Source organism: Meleagris gallopavo, chromosome 14 (genome assembly GCF_000146605.3).
Source record: "Meleagris gallopavo isolate NT-WF06-2002-E0010 breed Aviagen turkey brand Nicholas breeding stock chromosome 14, Turkey_5.1, whole genome shotgun sequence".
In the NCBI taxonomy this organism is placed as follows: domain Eukaryota; kingdom Metazoa; phylum Chordata; class Aves; order Galliformes; family Phasianidae; genus Meleagris; species Meleagris gallopavo.
Window position 1 is genome coordinate 17,725,294 of NC_015024.2, and position 20,434 is coordinate 17,745,727.

The 20,434-nt window shown below is 43.2% G+C and overlaps 1 protein-coding gene across 1 annotated transcript in view; it reads left to right on the forward strand.

Annotated features, from left to right (window-relative positions):
* The window catches only part of CNTN4 (contactin 4), a 222,956-nt gene that overhangs the window by 167,482 nt on the left and 35,040 nt on the right, over positions 1 to 20,434 (forward strand). Inside the window, exons 10-12 of the mRNA XM_010718751.3 lie at positions 3,756 to 3,892; positions 5,354 to 5,483; positions 9,560 to 9,710. Coding sequence (XP_010717053.1) covers positions 3,756 to 3,892; positions 5,354 to 5,483; positions 9,560 to 9,710 — 418 coding nt within the window. The remainder of the gene's footprint in view (positions 1 to 3,755; positions 3,893 to 5,353; positions 5,484 to 9,559; positions 9,711 to 20,434) is intronic.

A 20,434-nucleotide genomic window follows, 5' to 3' on the forward strand; every position in this document is an offset into this window, starting at 1 on the left:
AGGCAGAAAGGAGACTAGCTGCCCAAATGGTAGTATTGAACCACTCAAAGATGGAGGCGAGTGAAGGGACCTGGTTTAGACGTGACATTCAAGCAATGACTTTGGTGGGGATTTGCACATCTTTGAGACTTGTATGGATTTCAAATAGTCCTCCCAGCAGAGGTCAGAAGAAAAGAATTAAGAAAAGAAAAGGAAAAGAGGTAACTGTCTGGTTCTGTGTTCCTGTGGTGATTGAGAACGAATTAAGGACATATGGGTGTTGTTTTCAGAAGCTATATCCCCACTTGGACCAGGGTGACGCATGCACAAACTTTATATACCGGCTGTATTCTTTATTTTTAATTACTCATGTATTTCTCCCATCTGTTTTTCCTGTTTCTTGTGCTTAGCTTTCTTTGGGCTTCTCTGGTCCTGGGCTCAGTCTCAGTCTCCTCATAACAGATATAGTAATGGACAGTCATTCAGCCTTCCATCTGCCATTAATGATGAATTACACAGCCTACACTAGGTCATCAGCTGCTATAAATTGGCTTAGGAACACTGAAATCAATATACACCAACCAAGAATTGGATTTTGTGTATGTATTAGTACCTCATTTTTTTTCAATCTCTTTGGCTGTTTTGAACTTGCAAAGGCTTACAAAGTCCTACAGATTTATTTCTGTTTTGTTTCTCATGTCACTCCCATAATTTGTTGTTTTTCTTACTTATTTCTGATGTGTTGCATCATCATTGGCTATCATTTCATTTTGAGAAGCCTTTCAGGATGTGATTTCTGGTCCAACTTTCCAGTGCCAACTTTTGCCTTTCCATTTATTACAAAGAACAGACTCATTCTAGATTCTTTTCTCATGAAGGAGCGGGAGAATACCTGAGCATATTCCTTGATCACCTTGTTTAAAATGCCCCACTTCATGTCAAGTCTGAAAAGTAACAAAAGGCAATTTTTTTTATTTTTTTTAGACCCATGCCATCACTTTTTCCTGCCCACCTGAGCACAATTTCCAGACAGCTCTCTCACCTTTTTCTTTAAAGCTACCTTGTGCGTCATATTTTAATGTTTTTTCTTCCGCTTTGTAGATGTAGCATATGAATTTTCTTTGCAACTCAGTTGAATTCTTAATCAAATTCTGTGTAATTGTTTTCTTTAGTACCAGATTTTTCTTCCTGAAAGATTCCAAACAAAGCCAGTAACATCAAACTACTCCTAACAGAGTCAAAATGTTTCCTGTCCCGTCATATGCAAGAATTCCTCTTTGCTCAGTGCCACAGAAATTAAACAAAGGACTTTTTCAAGAACACCACTACCAGCCATTAAATTAAAAAAATTGAACCTTTTCATTAGTTTGAATAATGCAGCGATACCAGAAAATTTTTTAGCACAGAGCAGGTTTCAAATCCTTATTTGAATTATTTTAATTATCGTGCTTGAAATCTTGTGTCACATTACTGTGTCTTGGTACGATCCCCAATGGGAGACTGTCAAATTTCATTATATTATGGCGACTCTCATTTGGTGGTTCAAACATATTTGCTACATGAACCAACCCTTGTGTATAACTCAAGATTAAGTCAAGAGCATGCCTGGTATTCTCTGAAATGAGCTGTTCAAAGGAGAGCTTGACCTAATTAGAAATGTCTCCCAAAGAGCAGCAGAGAATGAAGTTTCTGGGAAACATAGGGCTCCTCCAGGTTTCGCTGAGCTTTATTTTTAACCTGGTACACTTGTTCTGTAGTCATCTGCAGCATAAATAGCTGTAGGGAGCGAAGCTTAACTAGTTTAAATAACTGGAAAGGATGAATGGTGGGGCGAGCCTGCAGTGTTGCAGTGGGTGGGTTGGCAGTGGCTCTTGTGGTTCCAGCACCGTGGTTGGAATCTGCACTGTTACCTAGGGTAGAATCATAAAATGGCCTGAGTTGAAAAGGACCACAGTGATCATCCAGTTCCAACCCCCTGCTATGTGCAGGGTGAGCAACCACCAGACCAGGCTGCCCAGAGCCACATCTAGCCTGGCCTTGAATGCCTCCAGGGATGGACTTTGTGTCCATCCATGTGCAGGACTTCACATTTGTAACATGCACACTGTAAAAGAAAGACTGGATGGATATCAGTCTTTCACTGGCATGAGTAAGAACTTGCCTTTGTCGAGGACTATGATTGCCTGAAATAAGGATAAGTACTGAATTGAAATAAGGATAAAAAACTGAGTTTACTTTGCTCCCCAAAAGGATATATATATTTTTTCTTTTTACATTGCTTACATTTATATTCTGTAGAGCCTACTGTGCCTTTGACGGGTTTCCTTCTCTGCAGGTTACTTTGGTTGTTTTGTTTGGCTTTTTTTGTTGTCATGTGGGAAATCAGTAAAACACTCAGCTCTGCAAAAAAGGCAAATGGGTCTGTGTGGTTTTGTAGAGCTCCTTTCACGGTATCATAAGACTTTCTTCAAAATTATGAGTTAGATGCTCTTAGAATAATAAATACGTAAACTCATGAGTAATTTGCAAATATCCTTGAGCCAGCGAGCCTGTGGAGTTGCGTGGGGTTCTTCAAGTTAGTACTTTAAATGACAGAGCTGACTTTCATCTTCCTACATTTAAACCCTTTCCTTTTCACATCACTTTAGAAACAGATAATAAACAAGGTAAACACGTTACAGGGCAGGAAGGTGCAGTCAGAGATGCAAGCACTGCTCACCTCCCATTTCCAGGTATTGCTCCTGCATCATCATTACATTCAGTTTTTCTTTCTGCCTTTCTTGCAAGTCCCTTAGAGTATTTCTTGAGGCAGATTTCAGATTCTGTGCAAAGTTCTTCAGCTTTCTACTAAACTTTGTTGTTTATAGATACAGTGAGAAAGGAAGCATGCTTAAGTGGTAGATGTGGAATTAGGCACACATCTGTCACAGCCTGAAAAGAGTTTGGAAAGGTACTGAGCTCTCTGAATGTGTATATCCAGCATCACCTAGCAGTACACTTGTCAGTTTTTTAGGTATAGGCATACCAACTTTGTGTTCAACTTAACATTTTTGTGTATTTTTAAATGTATCCTTTCAGGCCTCTTTTTCTGGTTCCTGTCTTTATTCAAAAGAGATGCATTTTTTTTATTGTTGTTGTTTTGCTTTGTTTTGTCTGGGAGTAATCCTGCTTGTTTTTTTATCTTGATTGCATGTGAAGAGGGATTAATCAGGTTCTTGGAGACCTCTGCTGGCAACACCTTCCTACTAAGTCTCTCAGATTTTCTTGCTCCAGAGTAGGGTAAATGACAACTAAAAAGACTGAATGTCCTTTATTTTTAATGAGACTTTCTGAAAAATATTGTAAATAAGTGTAGGCTGATGGTGTTTGTGAAAGTAACAACAGAAAGAGGTTTTGTGTCATCTCCAAAACCAAAGGGTAATTTTGCATGAGGGGGTCTAGCTAAACTTAAGCTGGATGTTAAAAAAAAACAAACACTGAACTCTTACGATAATAATATGTGAAACATAGCTAAAAATATCTTCCAGCACAAGTTTGATTGAGTTCTGTCAAAATGTATCTCCAGGATCTGTTTTTGGAGATGTTCAGTGTCATTAACATAATTATTGGATCCAAAGAGTGTTTCATGCACATGAAAGGTCTTTGTGTGGCAGCGCTCCATGGGTCAGGCCCGAATCTAACTCTTAAATGTGATGTTAAAGAAAGTAATGTATGGCTGTTTGCTGGCATGTTGGAGAGCAAGACACAAGGCTTTATTTCTCACTTTTGCATTGCAGCTCAGCCCAACTGGATTCAGAAGATCAGCGATGTACACGCAGCCATTGAGGAAAATGTCTTCTGGGAGTGCCATGCGAGCGGGAGGCCGAAGCCCTCCTACCGCTGGCTGAAGGATGGTGAACCACTGCTGCCTCAGGTAGGCATTCTTATTCTGCTTATGGCTTTATGACTATTAGGGGTGGAAGTGATGGCAGCGCTCTGAAATCCCCTTCCTCTGTAGGTAATTCCTTGTCATGCTTGGTAGGTGCTTCTGTATGGGGTTGAGTTCCTGAGTTGGAGAAGAGGGAAATGCCCCATTCTTTCTCTTGGGCACGGGTTGCCTTCAGAGAGCTGTTAAGGACACCTAGGACGCACGACAGCTTTAAAGTTCCTCCCAGAAATGAAAGATCCAGCAATCCAGCAAATCTAAGAGTGGACATGCCAATGTGAAGAAGTGGTAATGGCCATGTGGGACTGTGGGTTGCCCTGGTTTTGTTCTTCCAGCTTATGGTTTTGCCTTATGTAGAGGCAAGCTACAGCTGCTAAGCAAACCTTAGAATTTCTCCTGGTCTCTAGCAGCATTCCTATTCCTCCTGCCCAGCTGTGTCCCTGTGTGAGTGACCCGGAGCCTGCTATTGCCAGGGACACCAAAAACTGCCTAGAGATGAGCGATCCATAGGAACAGAGCAGGCGCCTGCTCCTTGTACCACTGAGGAGAATCACACAGTCCTGTGATTGCCTCAATTATAACAACAAACTAAAACAAATTACCAAAGCATTGGCTTCACAGTAGCCTGCATTTTTTTCCCTTCACTTACTGTGAAAGAACATGGCTGCCCAGATTTGATCAAACCCTGACAAAGATTGCACAAACATTAAATTTCCACCCTACGGCCAAGTGGAAAGCCGATAGCTCTTTATATTACTATTTTTTAATGGTGAAACTCCTGGGGAGGGAGGAAACACTTTGCTGTACTTATTAAAATTGATAACGTGAGCTCCATATCCTTAGGCTGACAAATGATACTGTGGTCTTTTGTTCCACACACTAATTTTACTTGCTTCACGCTGGTCACTAGCAGATGGTCTTGTACGTAAATCATGTTAGTGGCTGATACGAAGTGACGGATCATTAAATTATTAACATCTATGTTGTTTGCAGTAAACTGCAGAGGATTTTAAATATTTCCCATTGTAGCTAAAATGGCAACCAACTAACCTTCTTTTTCATATATACCTGTAATATCATTGTTTTAAATATTTTAAAGAATTAGGTTGGCTGTGGTATGTCACCACGGGAAAGAATAGTATATTTTTTGATTCAAGTTCACCTGCTTGAAAGGGAGATTAATCTAAATGGTTTAGGTATTAAATCAATGAGAAGTCAAGGGAAAGTCCTTCGATTTAAATTGCATTTACCAACTACTGTATTGTTTCTTCCATTTAAGCTGACATAAATTTAGTTGGCAAACAAATAGAATGGAGCATGCAAATTCTTCCTGTTACTGCTGCCTTTTTGTCTACCTGGGCATGCAAAATGGCACAGCTCCTGCTGGGGTTATTTTCCAAGGAGGAATCTCCTTATTTACTTCTTTACTTGTTTCACTATTTCCCACAGGGCAGAGTTCAGATAGAGCAGGGCTCACTGACCATAAGGAATGTCAGCCTGTCGGATGCCGGCATGTATCAGTGCGTCGCGGAAAACAGACACGGCACCATTTTTGCCAGTGCAGAACTGAGTGTCATAGGTAAGTTTACTTTCTGAGTGCTGCAAACTTTCCAAAACTGGCAAAGCTTTAACCCGAATTGGTTTTGCCAAGTGTCAGCGTCTGAAGAAGTGCCGCTGAGAATCTGGGACAAGTTGTTGTTTTTAAGTATGGCATGAAATGAAAACTCGAGAAAGCGGATCAGTAGAGAACAGATTTCTTTATATCATGTCATATTCTCATATTCATCCGGGTAATTGAGCATAGAGAGCTGGCAAGCCTGCTCGCACCTCCTGCTAACCCAAGCATTGCCCTAATTCAAAGCACTCTGGACTGTCCCAAGGAGGTGTTGAAAACCTTTCTGTCTGAACAGAACTTTCACCATCCAAAACCATGATGCTTCAGTCCTAAACCCCCACCAAGAAAACAACTTCTGGCCTCCCTGTTTTTGTGTATGCCTAACCTAATCATTCCAGTTAGTATCAAGGGATCCTCCTGTGAATTGAGTCCTCCAACAATTAGAATCAGGCTTAACATGAAATCCAGAAGATGCATCTTTGAGTGAGAATGGAATTGAGGTCTCCAGATTCCAATTCTGTATTGAATTAGCAAGCTGTTCTCACTGCTTTCTTCAACAAACCTAATGGGAAACTAATGGAGACAGCTCTGGGGGATGTTATCGATCTGTGTAAATGCCTGATGGGAGGCAGTAATGATGATAGAAACAAGTTCGTCTCAGTGATGCCCAGCACCCAAAAAAGAGCAATGGGCATGGGCTAAAACACAGGAGATGCCATTTAAATATAAGAAAATCTTTATTTTGCTGTTTCAAACATGAGTACGGGTTGCCCAGACAGAACACAGCGTCTCCATCTCAACTGGACAGGACGGTGGGCAACCTGCTCAGGCTGAGCTGAGATGGAACAGGGCCACCTCCCACTAACTTCAGCCATTCTGTGGTGCTGCACCTCACTCTCTGAAAGCTCGTGTATGAGTGACAGGCCTAGGAACCTGTAAGTCAAAATGGATATGTAGCTTTGAATAGTTAAATCAAATTTGCAATTAAAAAACAGTGCTTTAGTTGTTTTCAAAGCACATGTTCAATAGCATAATTCCCCACTTCCTCCCAAAGAACAAAGCACAAGGTCTTTACTGATTATGGCATTTTCAGTATCAGTCATTTTTATCAGCAGCAATACAGCGGAAAAAGAAATCATTTGAAAGATTGTCGTTGTTGCTCTTCAAGAAAATTACAATAATGTTCAATAAATCAGACTTTGCAGTGCTAAGATGTATTGGGTGCGTTGCTGCATGAAAGAAATTCAACTAAGGCCACTGATGCATTTCCTGTAGAAATGAACCTTTGCTGGGAGTGCAGATTGCCTGGGAAGGCTATCAGTGGGTACTACCATCACCCAGCTGCCCCAGCATTGGGGTTGGAACTGGTCCTGAGAGTGTGGTCACTGACATTTCTGGACTGTAGGTTGAATCATAGAATACCCCAGGTTGGAATGGACCCATAAGGATCATTGAATGCAACTCCTGGCAGTTGAGGACCAGACCTGCAATAGCAAGACAGCATCCTCACTGTAGGCTGAGCACAGACAGAACCACCACCCAAAAAGGTGGAACTGAACATTGAGGATATAATTAGAACTAGTGTGATTTCTGTCTTCCCCAAGTCTTGGAGGTAAGAGTGACATCCCAGTGCAGGCCTCATGTTGGCACAAAGAGCACAGACCTTGGGAAACCTGTTCTTAAAAACCTGCCAGATAGAGATGGCACATGGCTGACCTCGCATCTGGGTTTACATAATCTTGCTTCTGTGTGTCACGTGAGAAGTACCAGAATGCTGTCTGCAGGTTCAGTTCTGTGGATCCGTGATTTAATTTGGCACATTATTAAAGGAAAACAGCATGTTTTCCCTTTCACTGCAATTTTCAAAGTAGGTCAATATTCTGAGTTCTCACTGAGAAATGTTGGCTTTTAAAGGAATCTTTCTGAGTATAAAAATGGTTATTTTACAAGGTCCTGATGTTAAGCACTTGAAATGATTAAACACCACTATTAGCAAGTGAGGCTTATAGCAAAATTAAGTGAAAAAGAGTGATGGAACATTACTCACAGAGCTTTTCTCAGAATGATGCTTCTCTATTATTGTTGTCAATTATATTGCCCAGAGTCTTGAGCTAAAACCAGAGTCCTGTTGTGCTGGGCATTGTAAAAACCTGTAGGAAGATGCAGTCATTGCCTGAAAGAGTTTTTCAGCTGAATGTTTTTTTTTAAAAAAAAAAAAAAAAGCTGGGAGATGAGCTTAGAATGAAGAAAGTGTGATTTAAATCCTCATTTTACAAGCAAGGTGTGGAGATAGTGTTCTCCCTGAGGTGACACAGAAGGGCTCTGGTAGTGCTGAGAAGTGAGCCCAGAGATTTCTGAATTTCAGATTTTAGGTTCCCATCTCAGCCCTAAGCACAACCAGTAGTAGAAGCTGTTTCGCAGTTTATCAGACCTGAGCAGCAGTCTCTTAAGATACCCAGCAATATGTTGCTCCTTACGGACAATGTGCATTCTGGCCGTGCTGAACTCCTTGCATAATCAAAGTAGATTTTCCTCCTTCCCCCTAAATTTCAGTCATTTTGATCCCCGGATGACTGCTTTGTTCATCAGTCATCACAAACCCACACTGCACCACTCCTCTCCCTCATGCAGGAGCAGGAGGGAAGTAGCCAATGACTTGTAAAGAAACAATCCAAACTGTGCCTTACAGAGGTGGAAATCACCGGATAGTTCAAAAATCTCTTTTGCCCATTCGTTTCAGACGATCATCTGAAAGCATTTCCAAAAAGGGACAGTGTGTCACCACGATATGATCTAGCTAATGCTTCATCTGGCTCTGAGCACGTTGCTGGGGAGTTGTTCTCAGGATGCTGCTTTAATTTTGAAATGTTTTACATATCCGGTGTTGGTTTTCAGAAGGCTCCTTTATAGTTTTTAATAACATACGGATTCCTCTATGCTAAAATGAATCACCCCACTATGATTAGACACTGCAGACAGGGCATCTCAGAGATTAGTGAGTTCTGAGTTAAATAAGGGGAAGACAGAAGGCTTCTATTAGAACATAAAGGCCGTTCCATTGTCAGTGTGGGATTATGTTTTATTCTCAGCCCTTTTGCAGCAGGAATGATATTGAAAAGAACAGAGGCAGAAGAGATGCCGTAGGAAAAAAGAATTTGCTTTCTGTCTCCCACGGCAGCTTTTTGTCTCCCAGCTGCTCCAGGTGACCCTTAGATCCTTCTCTGGAGCACCAAGCAGATGCAGTGCGTGGTGATCTAAACTTACACCTCACAGAGTGTGCTGAACGTTTACACAGCAAGAAAGGAAATTGAACGAACTGCTGCCATCTCAGCGATGTGAAGGGATGGCAGGAGGCACAGTGCAAGGAGATGGGGAGAATCTGAGGGCAGCAGAGGGGCCAGAGCAGAAGTGTGCCACACAGAACACGCAGTGAGCGTGGCAAGAGCTGCTCATCAAACCATTTTGCTGCCTCCCCTGATTTGCTTTGAGCTTTCTGTACTGAAAAAGAATAACTTGCCTATTTGATATAAACAAATCCTTCTGGCCTTCCTTGGGGAGTCAGTGGAGAGGGAGCTGCCTCCGAGCTCTGCCTGTCATTGGGTCCCATCAAATCAATCATGAGCAGTCCTTCGGGGCCAGACAGCATCCTCCCCGCTAGGCCTGCCTTGTGGCCATGCTGCAGCCTGTCTGCACTGCTCCACTGTTTGCCATTCTGAAGTGCTTTGCGCAAAGCAGAGGAACGCGCCCTGATGGTACTTGGGCAAATGATCGGAGATTTCTCCATGCCCTGATGACAACCCAAGTCTTGACCTTGTTTCGCTTGGTTTAGGACCTGGCTGTGCCAAGGTCTCTCCCCTTTATAGCATCAAAATAGGAGATCCTCTTCATGCAATGATTGTAAATATAAAAACGTCAGATTTTAAGGCAGAACACTGAGCAATTACAGGTGAGAAGAATCCTCGGGATATGATCACGTTCCCAAGAGCCTGACTTTCTTTCCTAGAGGAAATTCTGATCCGTATTCATTTTTTCTCTTCCAGCTGTCGGGCCAGACTTTTCCAAAACGCTCCTGAAAAAGTTAACTCTTGTGAAAGTGGGCGGTGAAGTAATCATTGAGTGCAAGCCGAAAGCTTCCCCCAGACCTGCTTATTCTTGGAAGAAAGGAAAAGACATCCTAAGAGAAAATGAGAGGTAATGTCTTACAGAAACCATTTCTTTCATTGGCTTGCTCCAACCCAGGGGCTTTCAGCAGTGAAAACTGAATTTGTCATTAATAGCTTCCCCAAAATTGACTTGCAAATAAATGTGAAAACAGCCAGTGTTCAATCTCAAGGAGCTAGGGGTGAAATTTCTATTCCCATTGTGTTCATCCTCCTGTCTGTGTACTATTGAAGCATCCCCGCCTAGAAGCTGTTAAAGATACATTCTAAAAAGCAAACCTTTTGTCTCCAGATTGCTCTTAATAGCCATTGGTTTTCATAAAACTTCCCCAAGAGAGTAGTGCTCAAGCCCTCCAGTGCAAGTTACACTATCCTGGTAAATTACTCCATGTGTCCTGCAAACAGGACTTGTTTGGGATCAGTAATTAATTTGGCAGTCATAACACCTAACTTGGAGATGGCTTTTTCAGGCTGGCCAAATAATATATATATAATTTTCCTTAATTCAAGGGAGAGAATTAGAAGAAAGTGAGAGCCTACCTTCTCAATCCGCAGTCACTGCTCCTGTGAGTGCAGTGATCCATTGCTGGCTGTGTTACCTGTCCTGCCCCTGCAGCCTCTGAGAGAGGGGCCTGTAGAGCTTTTGTGGACATTTCAAGATGCGATGCACCTCTTTTACTGCAGTGCATTTATGGGAAGAGTGCATTTGTGTCGTATGAGTATAGACCCAAGAGACAGGAACTAGAGGAAATTGTTATTTTTAAAAGCTTAAACCTCTTAGAATTGGAATTGCTTCAGCCAACCTCCCTGTAATGGGCATTAAGCAAATACTGTGGTGATGTGCATGTAAATATTCATTTGCAGTTGGATAAGTAAAATAGTGAACATATTTGTGACTTATTTACTGTCTGATATCTGGTCTTTAGGAGGCAGTTGTCTATGAACAGCTTGATTTCACTTCTTGGAATAAAAGGAGTTGGATGACAGGTGTGGAGAACTTCTTTGAGCATTCAGGGCACAAAGCTATGCAAGGTTATGTTATATATCAAGTCACATCGATTTTTTTAAACCAAAGTAGCTTGTTCTTCTGGTGCAATCTGTGGAAAGGGTGGAAGTAGCAAGTGCTGAGGTTTCAGAGTGTCTGTCTCCCTTCTGTCCTCACTGGCAGAGTCCGCAGCTGAAATTTGCTGTTCTCCCTGAAGCTGTTCTCCTTGGTATGCTATGGTTTCATCTCTTTTTAATTTAGAGACTGGGAGAGAAGGCCTGGATTTATCTGAACCAGGGATTAGGAAAGGAAAGAAATGAGAGCAACTGTGCTTCTTGCTTTGTCACTGCTGTGCAGTGCTAACAACAAAGTGATTTCGCTCTAGCCCAGCTCTTTCATTTGCAAGCTTTCCTAAAAGTCGGTTGCTGTAATACAGCAGAAGCCCCTGGATCCTGGCTTGCCAAGGCTCATGACTTGTGCCATACAGCCAGGCTCAGTTTGCCTGTGTGTGTCATCACAAATAATTTCTGAGCTGGTTAGCTGAACAGGCTGTTGGTGTTTTGACCAGTTTTCACCAGAGCGTAGAGGAAAAGATACACCTCGTAAAACAGGAGGTTTCTTCAGGGCTCTGTGAAAACAGGCAAGTGGGAAAAGGAGGCACTGACACCTCCCTGAAACACTGTCACCTAAAATCACACTGTGGTAGGCATGAGGGAATCCACACCAAAGCACACCCCAAAGTGAACACATGTCCATGTGTTTTAAGGAGCAGTTCACTGGGCTGCATCTGCTGCATCTTCCTGACTCCGCTTCACCCAAGGCATACTACATATGACAAAAGGCAGGTGTATTCTTAAAAGCTTACTAAGATCTGAATTGAAATATAGCTAGATTTTCCCACGTGGGGAAAAAATAGGTCTCCTTTCTCCTGGTGAGGCAGCAGTTGGGGAAGAAAGTAGCTGAGAGCTGAACTGAAATGCAGACTGCAGAACTGCTGTGCTCCTCACCCCGCACCTGCCATGCACCTCGCCTGGCCAGAGCCTCCTGCTTGGGCACTGAGCCCTGGATGGGAAATCAGATGTGAAATGTACCCAAGCAGGTGTGAAATTTGCTGCTGGAGCCCTGGGGTTTTCCACCAGCCAGATCTTCCAGCAGGGCCTCTCTGGCAAAACAGCACTCCATTTACTTGGCGTTGGACCTATTTAGTTCTTCTACGCTGTTGTTTGTGTCTCTCGTGGGGATGAGGATGTTGAATCCTCATCACCACCTCCATTACACGACATCCCTGCAATCTGTGACTGGAGACTGTGTGAAGAGTGCAATTAAGGATTGATATTGGCTGATACAGTTGTGGTGTTGTTCATCAGTGCTGTCTGACTGCACAGAGCTCAGACAGGCCGCGTGGCCAGCATCATCCGCCCCATTCCTACTTTCTGATCACTGAAGCATTATTTTCATCCTGCCTTCCAGGCTGACTGGAATCCAATGTGGGGATGTCCCTACACCCACACTTACACGTGGGCTTCAAACAAGAACTTTTCTTGGCTGTTGAAAAAATCTGTTGAGATACAGTAAGAAAGATGCCAAGAAAAGCTGTTGCTGAAATCTGTTCACCCAGGGCACAAAACTGAACTTTGAGACAGGTGTGGGAGAAACAACTTAAATGAAATCTCCAGTTTAACTGATGTCCATCAAGCTTCAGAGAGACACCGGACCATCTGGCTCCTTCTCCAAGCAGAACCTGATCATGTGATGGTTAATCAATATGGATGGTCCTGCCAATTCCAGGTGGAGACAAAAGCGTCATTAATGTGTCGCTTCTGGCTCTGAATTCTGATGTGCAGCATGACTTCAACTGTGGCAATTGCTGGAGTGTTTCTCCTGGGGCTCCTGTGGCTTTTCAGATGGAATGTAATGTTAGGGACAACTTTCTGGGATCAGAAATACTGTGCATAGGGTTTGGCTGCCAGGAATCCTGCTCTGGAGGCTACTGCTGTCCAGGAGGCAAAACTAAGTGCACTGTTCAGTGCTTGCCCAGAGGGGCAGAGGCTGCCATGGAAAAAAAGAGCTTTATTGCTTGAGGTTTCATGTTCCTCTCTGGAGGCCGCGCTGGTGTGAGCTGTGCCCCTAATGAACAACCTGCCCCGAAGACATCTTTTACCAGCATTTGAGATCTGTGCAATCATGTTATTAGAAATTCTGCCCTGAGGTACAATTATATTATTGCAGTCATTAAAGGCAGTTCATCTCCATAATAATGGAAATCCTGCCTTGGAGGCCTGACTGAGTCAAAATAACGTTGGTAGCTTGACTCCAGAAGGTAGATTCTATATAGAAACTGCTACAGCACAGATACAGATATGTTGCAAGTTCTGCTTTGAAAACAAAAGCTGCTTTGAAAACAAAAGCTATTTCTACATAGAAGAGTTTGTTTTCTGTCCCTGGTGCTCTGTTATGGTCTCTTCACGTACACAACTGTCTTTACACTCTGTGGGGAAAGTCCTCGGTCGTGCTTAATGCCACTCTTTACAAATCAGCCCCAAATCAGTGAGTGCTGATGGGGTAGGAGCAGGTGAGGCCACTGTTTGCCAACCTAACTTCCACCCTCCACACCAGTGTGGGAGAGGAGATGGGACGGAAAAATACCGGGTTTGATGAGCTGGGATCCTGTTGCATAGGTTCTCTTTGGTTCATGCTCCAGTGACATCAGTGTGACTGATGCTGGAATTGGGCCTCTGAGATGGAGATGGAGAGTATTGCTGACACTCAAACCACGAAAAAAAACCCTGGAAGGTGGGGTAGGTGGGGGGGTGCTGAGGCTGCCAAAGCCAGACAATGTTTTTTACTTAATTAATTCTCAGAGGCATTTTGATCTTCTTACAGTCTTACATCCTCATTTCCCCTGGTTTTGTGAAATACCAATAGTCAATGTCAAGTGAGGTTTTGTATATAAAATGCAGTCATCTACGGAATTGCATATGTAGCATATAGGAGTCAGACAGATGTTATATTCAGAAATGTGGTCTTTTGCACTTACTGCATCGTGTGAAAGACGGAACGGATTCAAACCATGTCTGTACTTTGATCAGGAGCAGAAGAGTCGCTCATAGATGTCAGTGCAGTCACAGAGGTGAGGGGTAATTTTACCTGAGATTCACCAAGATAAAACAAGTATCCAGAGTTACTCGAAGGTCTGGAAAACCTTCCATTAACTGATGAGCCCTGCATAACAGTGTGTAATGGAAAGCCAGCCCTCAATGAGGGTCTTTCCTTTGGACTCCTGAATGCCAGCTGCAGGTCAGGCATCTCCCCATGCATGGGATTTCTTGTTTGTGACAATTATATCCTAGCAAGGCATTCTGTCTGCCATTCATTGGCAGGAGTGGGAGGGAAAGTCACAGCGCCCAGATTGTTCTTGCAGGATTTTCTTAATCCTCTCATAATAACTGAATTACATCTAATGCCGCAACGTTACATAAATTTATTACTAAGACTTGTGTTTTAAAACCTTTATTTTCAGGTGATCTTATCAGAGAAAGCTCTCAATTTGTTCGTAATTACAGCACTGCTCCCACAGAGAGCTGTGCTAGTGCAAGCACGAGCAGTTCATCCTCACACCATTGACAAGCAGAAGTTGCTGCTGTCCCCACTTCATTCATTCTTCTTTCCTGGACATGGGGGAGGACGGGGCTGGGTGTGAGTAGAGAAAAATCCTGGAACCGTTCAGAGTGCTGCAAGCTGGCATTAAATTAAGCAGTTAACTCAGTTGGTATTCAAGCTTAATTTTGAAACAGGTAAATCTCTTTCATATAGTTTTCCATAGCTGCCAAAGAGCGTTGCCCCCCAGCAGACTTGCAAGTGCTGCCATGTTGGTGCACACCGTCCAAGGGATGAGCTGCAGAAGCACTGGGATCTGGGATAGAGTGTTAAAGTGGACACTGGTGCTGTGATCTGCAATGAAGGACATGGGCTTTTTGCCTCTCATCAGCACAGGTTGGACTTACTACAAGTTCCCAGTGAAGGTCATTTTGTTAGAGGACCTTATGAAAATTTCCAGTGGGATTGGTCAAGGGATATATTTTATTATTGGCATGGAATGGCTTTTTTTGGAGTAGCACTGGGTTTTATTAGGTGTAGTGCAAGATTTGCATGACTTCCTTGCAGCTCTTTCCTGTTTCACCTGGTGCTTGTTTTACCCATACAGAAATTGCTTGAATTTACACACAGGTATTTTGGTAAGGTTTACGCTTCTGTATTTTTAACAAAGGGTTTCAATTTGTGTTCCAGTCTATCAGACACACAAACTGTCATTTCCCAGAGTATGAAGCCATAGGGTTGCACAGTTCTTTAGGAGGTAGTGAGATGTTATGTTTGGGTCTCTTGGTTTACCATTTCTTCCTGCTACATTAGTTCTGCATTGCTTCCCAGCTCCCAGCAGCGTAGGCTGTGTGCAGGAAGACCAGGATAGCATTTTGAGGGAGAAACGCTGCACTTCTCCAGCCTGGTGGTTTGCTGTAGCACTGCTGCCCAGCCCTCCTGCCGGACTGTGGTGCAGCAGTGAGGCTGAGTCCATAACCTGGCTTGGAATTCTGACATTCAAGGAGAAATTCAGGCATTTATCAGTCTGCCATTCGGCCACACCTCGCCAGTGAGTGCCCCCTGTTCTGTTGTCAGCTGTCTGGAGTGTTTGGTAAGAACATGTCAAAATATAATGTGTTTTCCTCTGAAATAATGTATGTTGAAAATATGTACTCGCAATGGTTTTCATTTCTAATGTTCTGCTGAAGCTGTTGGCAGTCATATTTACCCTCCTACCATACTTGTTCTCAGTCCAGGAAAGAAAAATAATTGCAGTTTTAAGCCCCAAAACAAATTACTTTTCTCCCATTTTTGTTTGTGTTTAGCCCTTACATCATTAGAGCTGTTTCTTTTCTGTGAACATACAGCGCATTGTTTATAGAGTTTAATTGTAAGGAAGAAATTCATAAAAGACAAATGATGCTCTGCGCTGGTAGCAAAGAATATGAAAGTGTCCAATTAAACAGCCACTGACTAGTACTCATATAATAGCAACATCTGTTATCTTAATTAAACAAGTCTGTGTATAAGGCGGCCCTCACAGTGCGCTTTGTTAGAGCAGGATCTGACCTAGATACTCCAGGCGAGCTCACCATGGAAATTCTCCCAGTTGGTCCCATTATCTCGCAGCCTTGACAAGCTTCGTGATGTATGAGCACGCTGGAGCACATGCAGAGCCATGCTGCATCAGGCTTTTTGCATGTCATGGCATTTACTTACGGAGGTCAGTTGTGGCAGCATTTAGCACTGTACAACGTGCCCAGAGAGCTTGGTCCACATCAAATTGTGGTCAGGAGAGAGCCATGCTTCCAGGCGGTGCTCGAGATTCATTTGCAGAGGTGGCTTCTGCAGTTCAGGGCCAAATTGTTGCAGGTGCCTCGTTGCTGCTCTTCACTGTATCCTAGGGAAGTCCTACTGCCCCAATGGCTTCTGGAAAGCAGTGTGTTTTGGTGCCTTCTGCACTTCAGTATGAAGACGGATGGACCTTTGAAGCACCTTACCCACCATGTTCTGAACAGTTAACACCGTCACCATGCCCTCACAAGGGCTGTTCATTACCAGAGCAGTCAGATCAGCTGTTATCTGTGTAACACACTTTTGCATATTTCTTTTGGTGCTATTCTGTTTTGAGAAAGAAAAGTTACGAAGTCAGGAAAAGGAAAGAAAACGGCTTTTCTCTTACTGTCAGTGTGTCTTGAGTTTTGAAAATTGTATTAATTCCCATTTTTTATTTGTTGCTTCAGACTTCCTAATTAGTAGCTAATTGCTTTAAACAGCCAGAAAGAAAATGGCAGTAGGACAGAGGGCACATCTTTTCCCGTCTGGTGCCAGGGTACAAACCATGGTGTTATTTTTATCCTGATTACTCGAGAGACGAATTGCCAGCCGTGGCTTTTGGGTGTGCAGTCTGGTGACACTTCAGCAGAAAATAAAACCTCAAAGGATGCTTCCTATCATTGTTTTGCATTAATTGTGTTGACTGTCTTCTTTTTCTTTTTTTTTTTCTAAATACAGCACCTGTGCAATTTCTTTAAGGCAGACAGGTAACCAAACCATCAATAACGTGTCGGTTTTTCATTACATCCTGCCTAGGCGCAATGAAAAATGACATTCTGCAAATAGCTTTTTGAAGTTTGAGTCGACAGAGCGGCATTCATCTTACTTTTCAAAGACAATGGCAGAAGATGGCTTTACTTCACTGCAGTGCCAAGACAACTGGCGTGGACTTGCATTAACCAATTTTCTTCAAGAAGAGAATTAAGATGAGCCAGGAAACCACTTGATTTGGTGGTCAGAGGGCCTAAGGAAGCCCTCAGACTCACTCTGCCAGCCTTCCAATGGTTTAACTTCAGTGCTGATCTGTTGGCCATGCCAATCCCTTTTGTTGCATTGCCTTCTCCCCTCTGCTCTTGTGCAGATGTTTCGAGAAAAGTGTTATCTGAGAAGTGTTGTTTCTCGGGCACAATTTAATGCCATTTTATTTCTTATGTCTAAAGACATAACCCTAATTAGGCTGATCCCTAAAACATGCATATTTATTTGCTCTGCAGCACCAGAAGCTGTTGCTGTTCCCCCAGCAGACCACTTTCACTGGGGGTGCTGTGTAGGACAGCAGTGTCACCACAGGGTGACCACAGTGCAGCCAACCTCATGGCATTGGTGGGGCCCGCTGTGTCTGGAGAAGTCAGCAGGCTTTTGCCTTACGTTTCCTTATTTTAGTAGCAGAGCCTTGTTTGCAGGGGGTTGCAGGAGAAGTGACAGAAGCACCCACCAGCCCTTCCCCAAGTCCTGCGGAGCACAGAGCGTTTTGAAGTGAGATATATTATAAAATATTTCTTCTCTTGGACGTTTTCATAATTAGTGGTAAGAAGATAATAATTTTACAGTTAAGGCTACATTTTAAGAAATACATGCTTAAAATCCAAGGAAATAATTATATGTCCGCTGGGGGAAGTGAGAGATTTCTAATGAACTTTTTAGGCATCCTACCAGACTTGGTGATGTTTTTGATGATTATTTAAACATCATTTTTAAGTGACATAAGTACATCGTTGGATCTTGCAAGTCTACGTTAATGCCAATTACAAGTGGAGTGGGTAATTTATCTTTGTACTGTGGGCATTTTTTGTTGAAATGAGAGGAAAAGACATGTTATCTTTGAAAGACTGTGCCTTTGGGCATCCATTCAGATGGTATCAGCTGGAGCGAATAAGCTGAGAGCGCATTTACTGCTTCTGCTCTAATCTCGCGAATGCTTCCAGAAATGGTTTGTGTCAGCAACTGATGCACGGAAAATCTTGTGCAGATTTTTTTTTTTTTTTTTCTCATAAGAGAATTTTTTTTCTGAGCTTCGGTTGAGTTTAATGGTTCTGTTTGCCAGAACTCTGGAGCATTTGCTGTAGGTAGAGGGTGATGGGTTGTCCTCCTTGGGAGGGAGCTGTTGGTGAGGATGATGGAGGCAGCGCTTTCAGCCTGCTGCTTTCTCTCCCTGTTGGCTGGGAGAAGCCGCTCAATCTCTGTGCCTCTGGGCTCTAATCGCTGCCGTGGAAGGATGAGCATAGCAAATATTTCACTGAGCGTTAGGTAGGCTGAATTGAGTAGCAGCTCTGAAGCACCTGCTGCTTCCTTATGCAAGGTTTCCCTTGGTACTGGGCGCGACATTTCTTGGTGAGGAGCTGTGTGTCTGGACAGACAGTTGTGTGCAGATGTCTTAGCCTTCCACGGGGTGGTTTGCAAGAGTGCTTTGCCCCTCTACCCAAGCCAGCAATGAGCTGCCTCGGGAAGGGGAGAGGCCACTCTATGCCAAGTGTTTGCACTCAGAACTCGCTGCACTGAGCACCAAAACCCCTTCTTGCTGGTGCTGCTCTTGTGTTTTGTGACAAATGGACAGCTTAGTCTGCAAAAATAAACTGTGAGGCTAAAGGGCCTCACTTAAAAGGGGATTCCTGTGGGGATTGGTCTTCATTTCTCACCAAATCAATGGGAAATTGGCGCTCTGCACCATTGGACCCTCCAGACTTGCAGTCTTCCCATGCAGCTCAAATTATTGCCTCATGTCTGAGGAATGAAAGCTGTAAAAATGAGCTTTGCTTTGCTTTGCTCGGATCTGCTTCCTCAAATATTTATTTTCATGACACGTTTGCTCTTGCTGTATTTATTTTAATTTTGTGTACAATGAAAAAAGAGCGGAAAGACAAAAGGTTTCTATTCTTTGAAATTCATGACAGCCTACTCTTTTGCTTCAGGGTCCCTAGCCGTGTTTGTGTTTGGTTTTCATTTGTTTCTTCCTGTTATCATCATCCCTTAAGAAAGACATTTTGTAGAGAACTGTTCTTAGATAACCCAGGGATACTTTTATATCTGAATTATGACCCTAGGCTTCTCTAAACAATTTACATGATGTCTAATAGCTGTAAATGCTCCTTTCTTTCCTATTCACTCCTTCAGAATAGGATTTCATCAGTTCCAGACTTGTCCTAAAAATTCCCAGGCAAAAAGGAGGATGATGACAAAGCACAGCTTTTGTGTTGGTAGTCATTAATGTGTTCTGAGTACTGTGTTATTTATCTGGACTGCTCCGTCATTGCAGATAAACAGTTTGTTGAGAAAGAAAATTGCAGGAAGAACTTCGGATGGCTGAGTGTTAGGATGACTTTGGTGACTGGTTTACACTGAGTTCAATGAGTTTGTGGTGCATCCTCTCTTAGGGATGAAGAGCACTCAGGACAAAGGCCTTGGCCATCCCATGTTGGGCCACACACTGCCTCAGTTCAAACACTTCATCTCAGCCTCTGTCATTCCACGTAAGATGCATTTCCAAGAAAGCTGCTGGGAACTTTTCTATTGAATTAAATGGAACAGGTTTTTACCTTGGTTTATTCTGAGCAAATACAGTTCTTACCTGAAAATTAATTATAGTGAGTTTGCTGTTAAGAGAGCTGCCAGTTGTCATGGATAAGTAAGGCCTTATCTAATGCCTGCTTTCACCAAGAGAAAGACATGTACTAAATTAAATGGGCTTTGACTGAGGCTCCAAATTAGTTCAGACTTTTCTGTGAACCATGAAAAGACAAGTAGTTATAGACAAATAAGTACCACAGCAGATGTTGGTGGTAACGTAAATCAAAACTTAACAGGTCCAGGACAAGAAGTTGCATAGCATTACAAGGCTGCCTGCATCGTGTGGCAGTCAGTACCATTTATGGGTTTAGATGGATGGTCAAATAAAAATCCCTGTGATGCCATTCCCACAAACATTCTGTCCATTTCACACCAATTCCAGTTGTGCGGAAGCGTCCGGAATTAGAGCTGCTCTATGTGCTTTCTTAGGTGAAGGCCAACCTTGGGAGATGGTGTTGTGGATGCATGGAGGGACATCTTGGGTGGCCTGAAGATTCGGGATCAGGGCTCTCCTCCTGTCCTCTCTCCCTGTGCATGCCAGAGGCCATCACAGGTTTGAATGGAGATCTGCGGTGTCCACGTTGACCTCTGTGCCTTCTTTAATGGGAGTTAATGTTATACAGCAGACAGATCTAACCTTACTGTTATTTATTTACACAGCACAAAGGTTGTAGTCACACTCACGAGGGCAGCCCATGGCTGTGGAGTTATTAGCAGGGGAGCGAGGCAGCCCATCCTTCATGGTGATGGGCAGGTGGTGGTGAGTGGTGCCTTGGCTCAGGGAGGGCTGG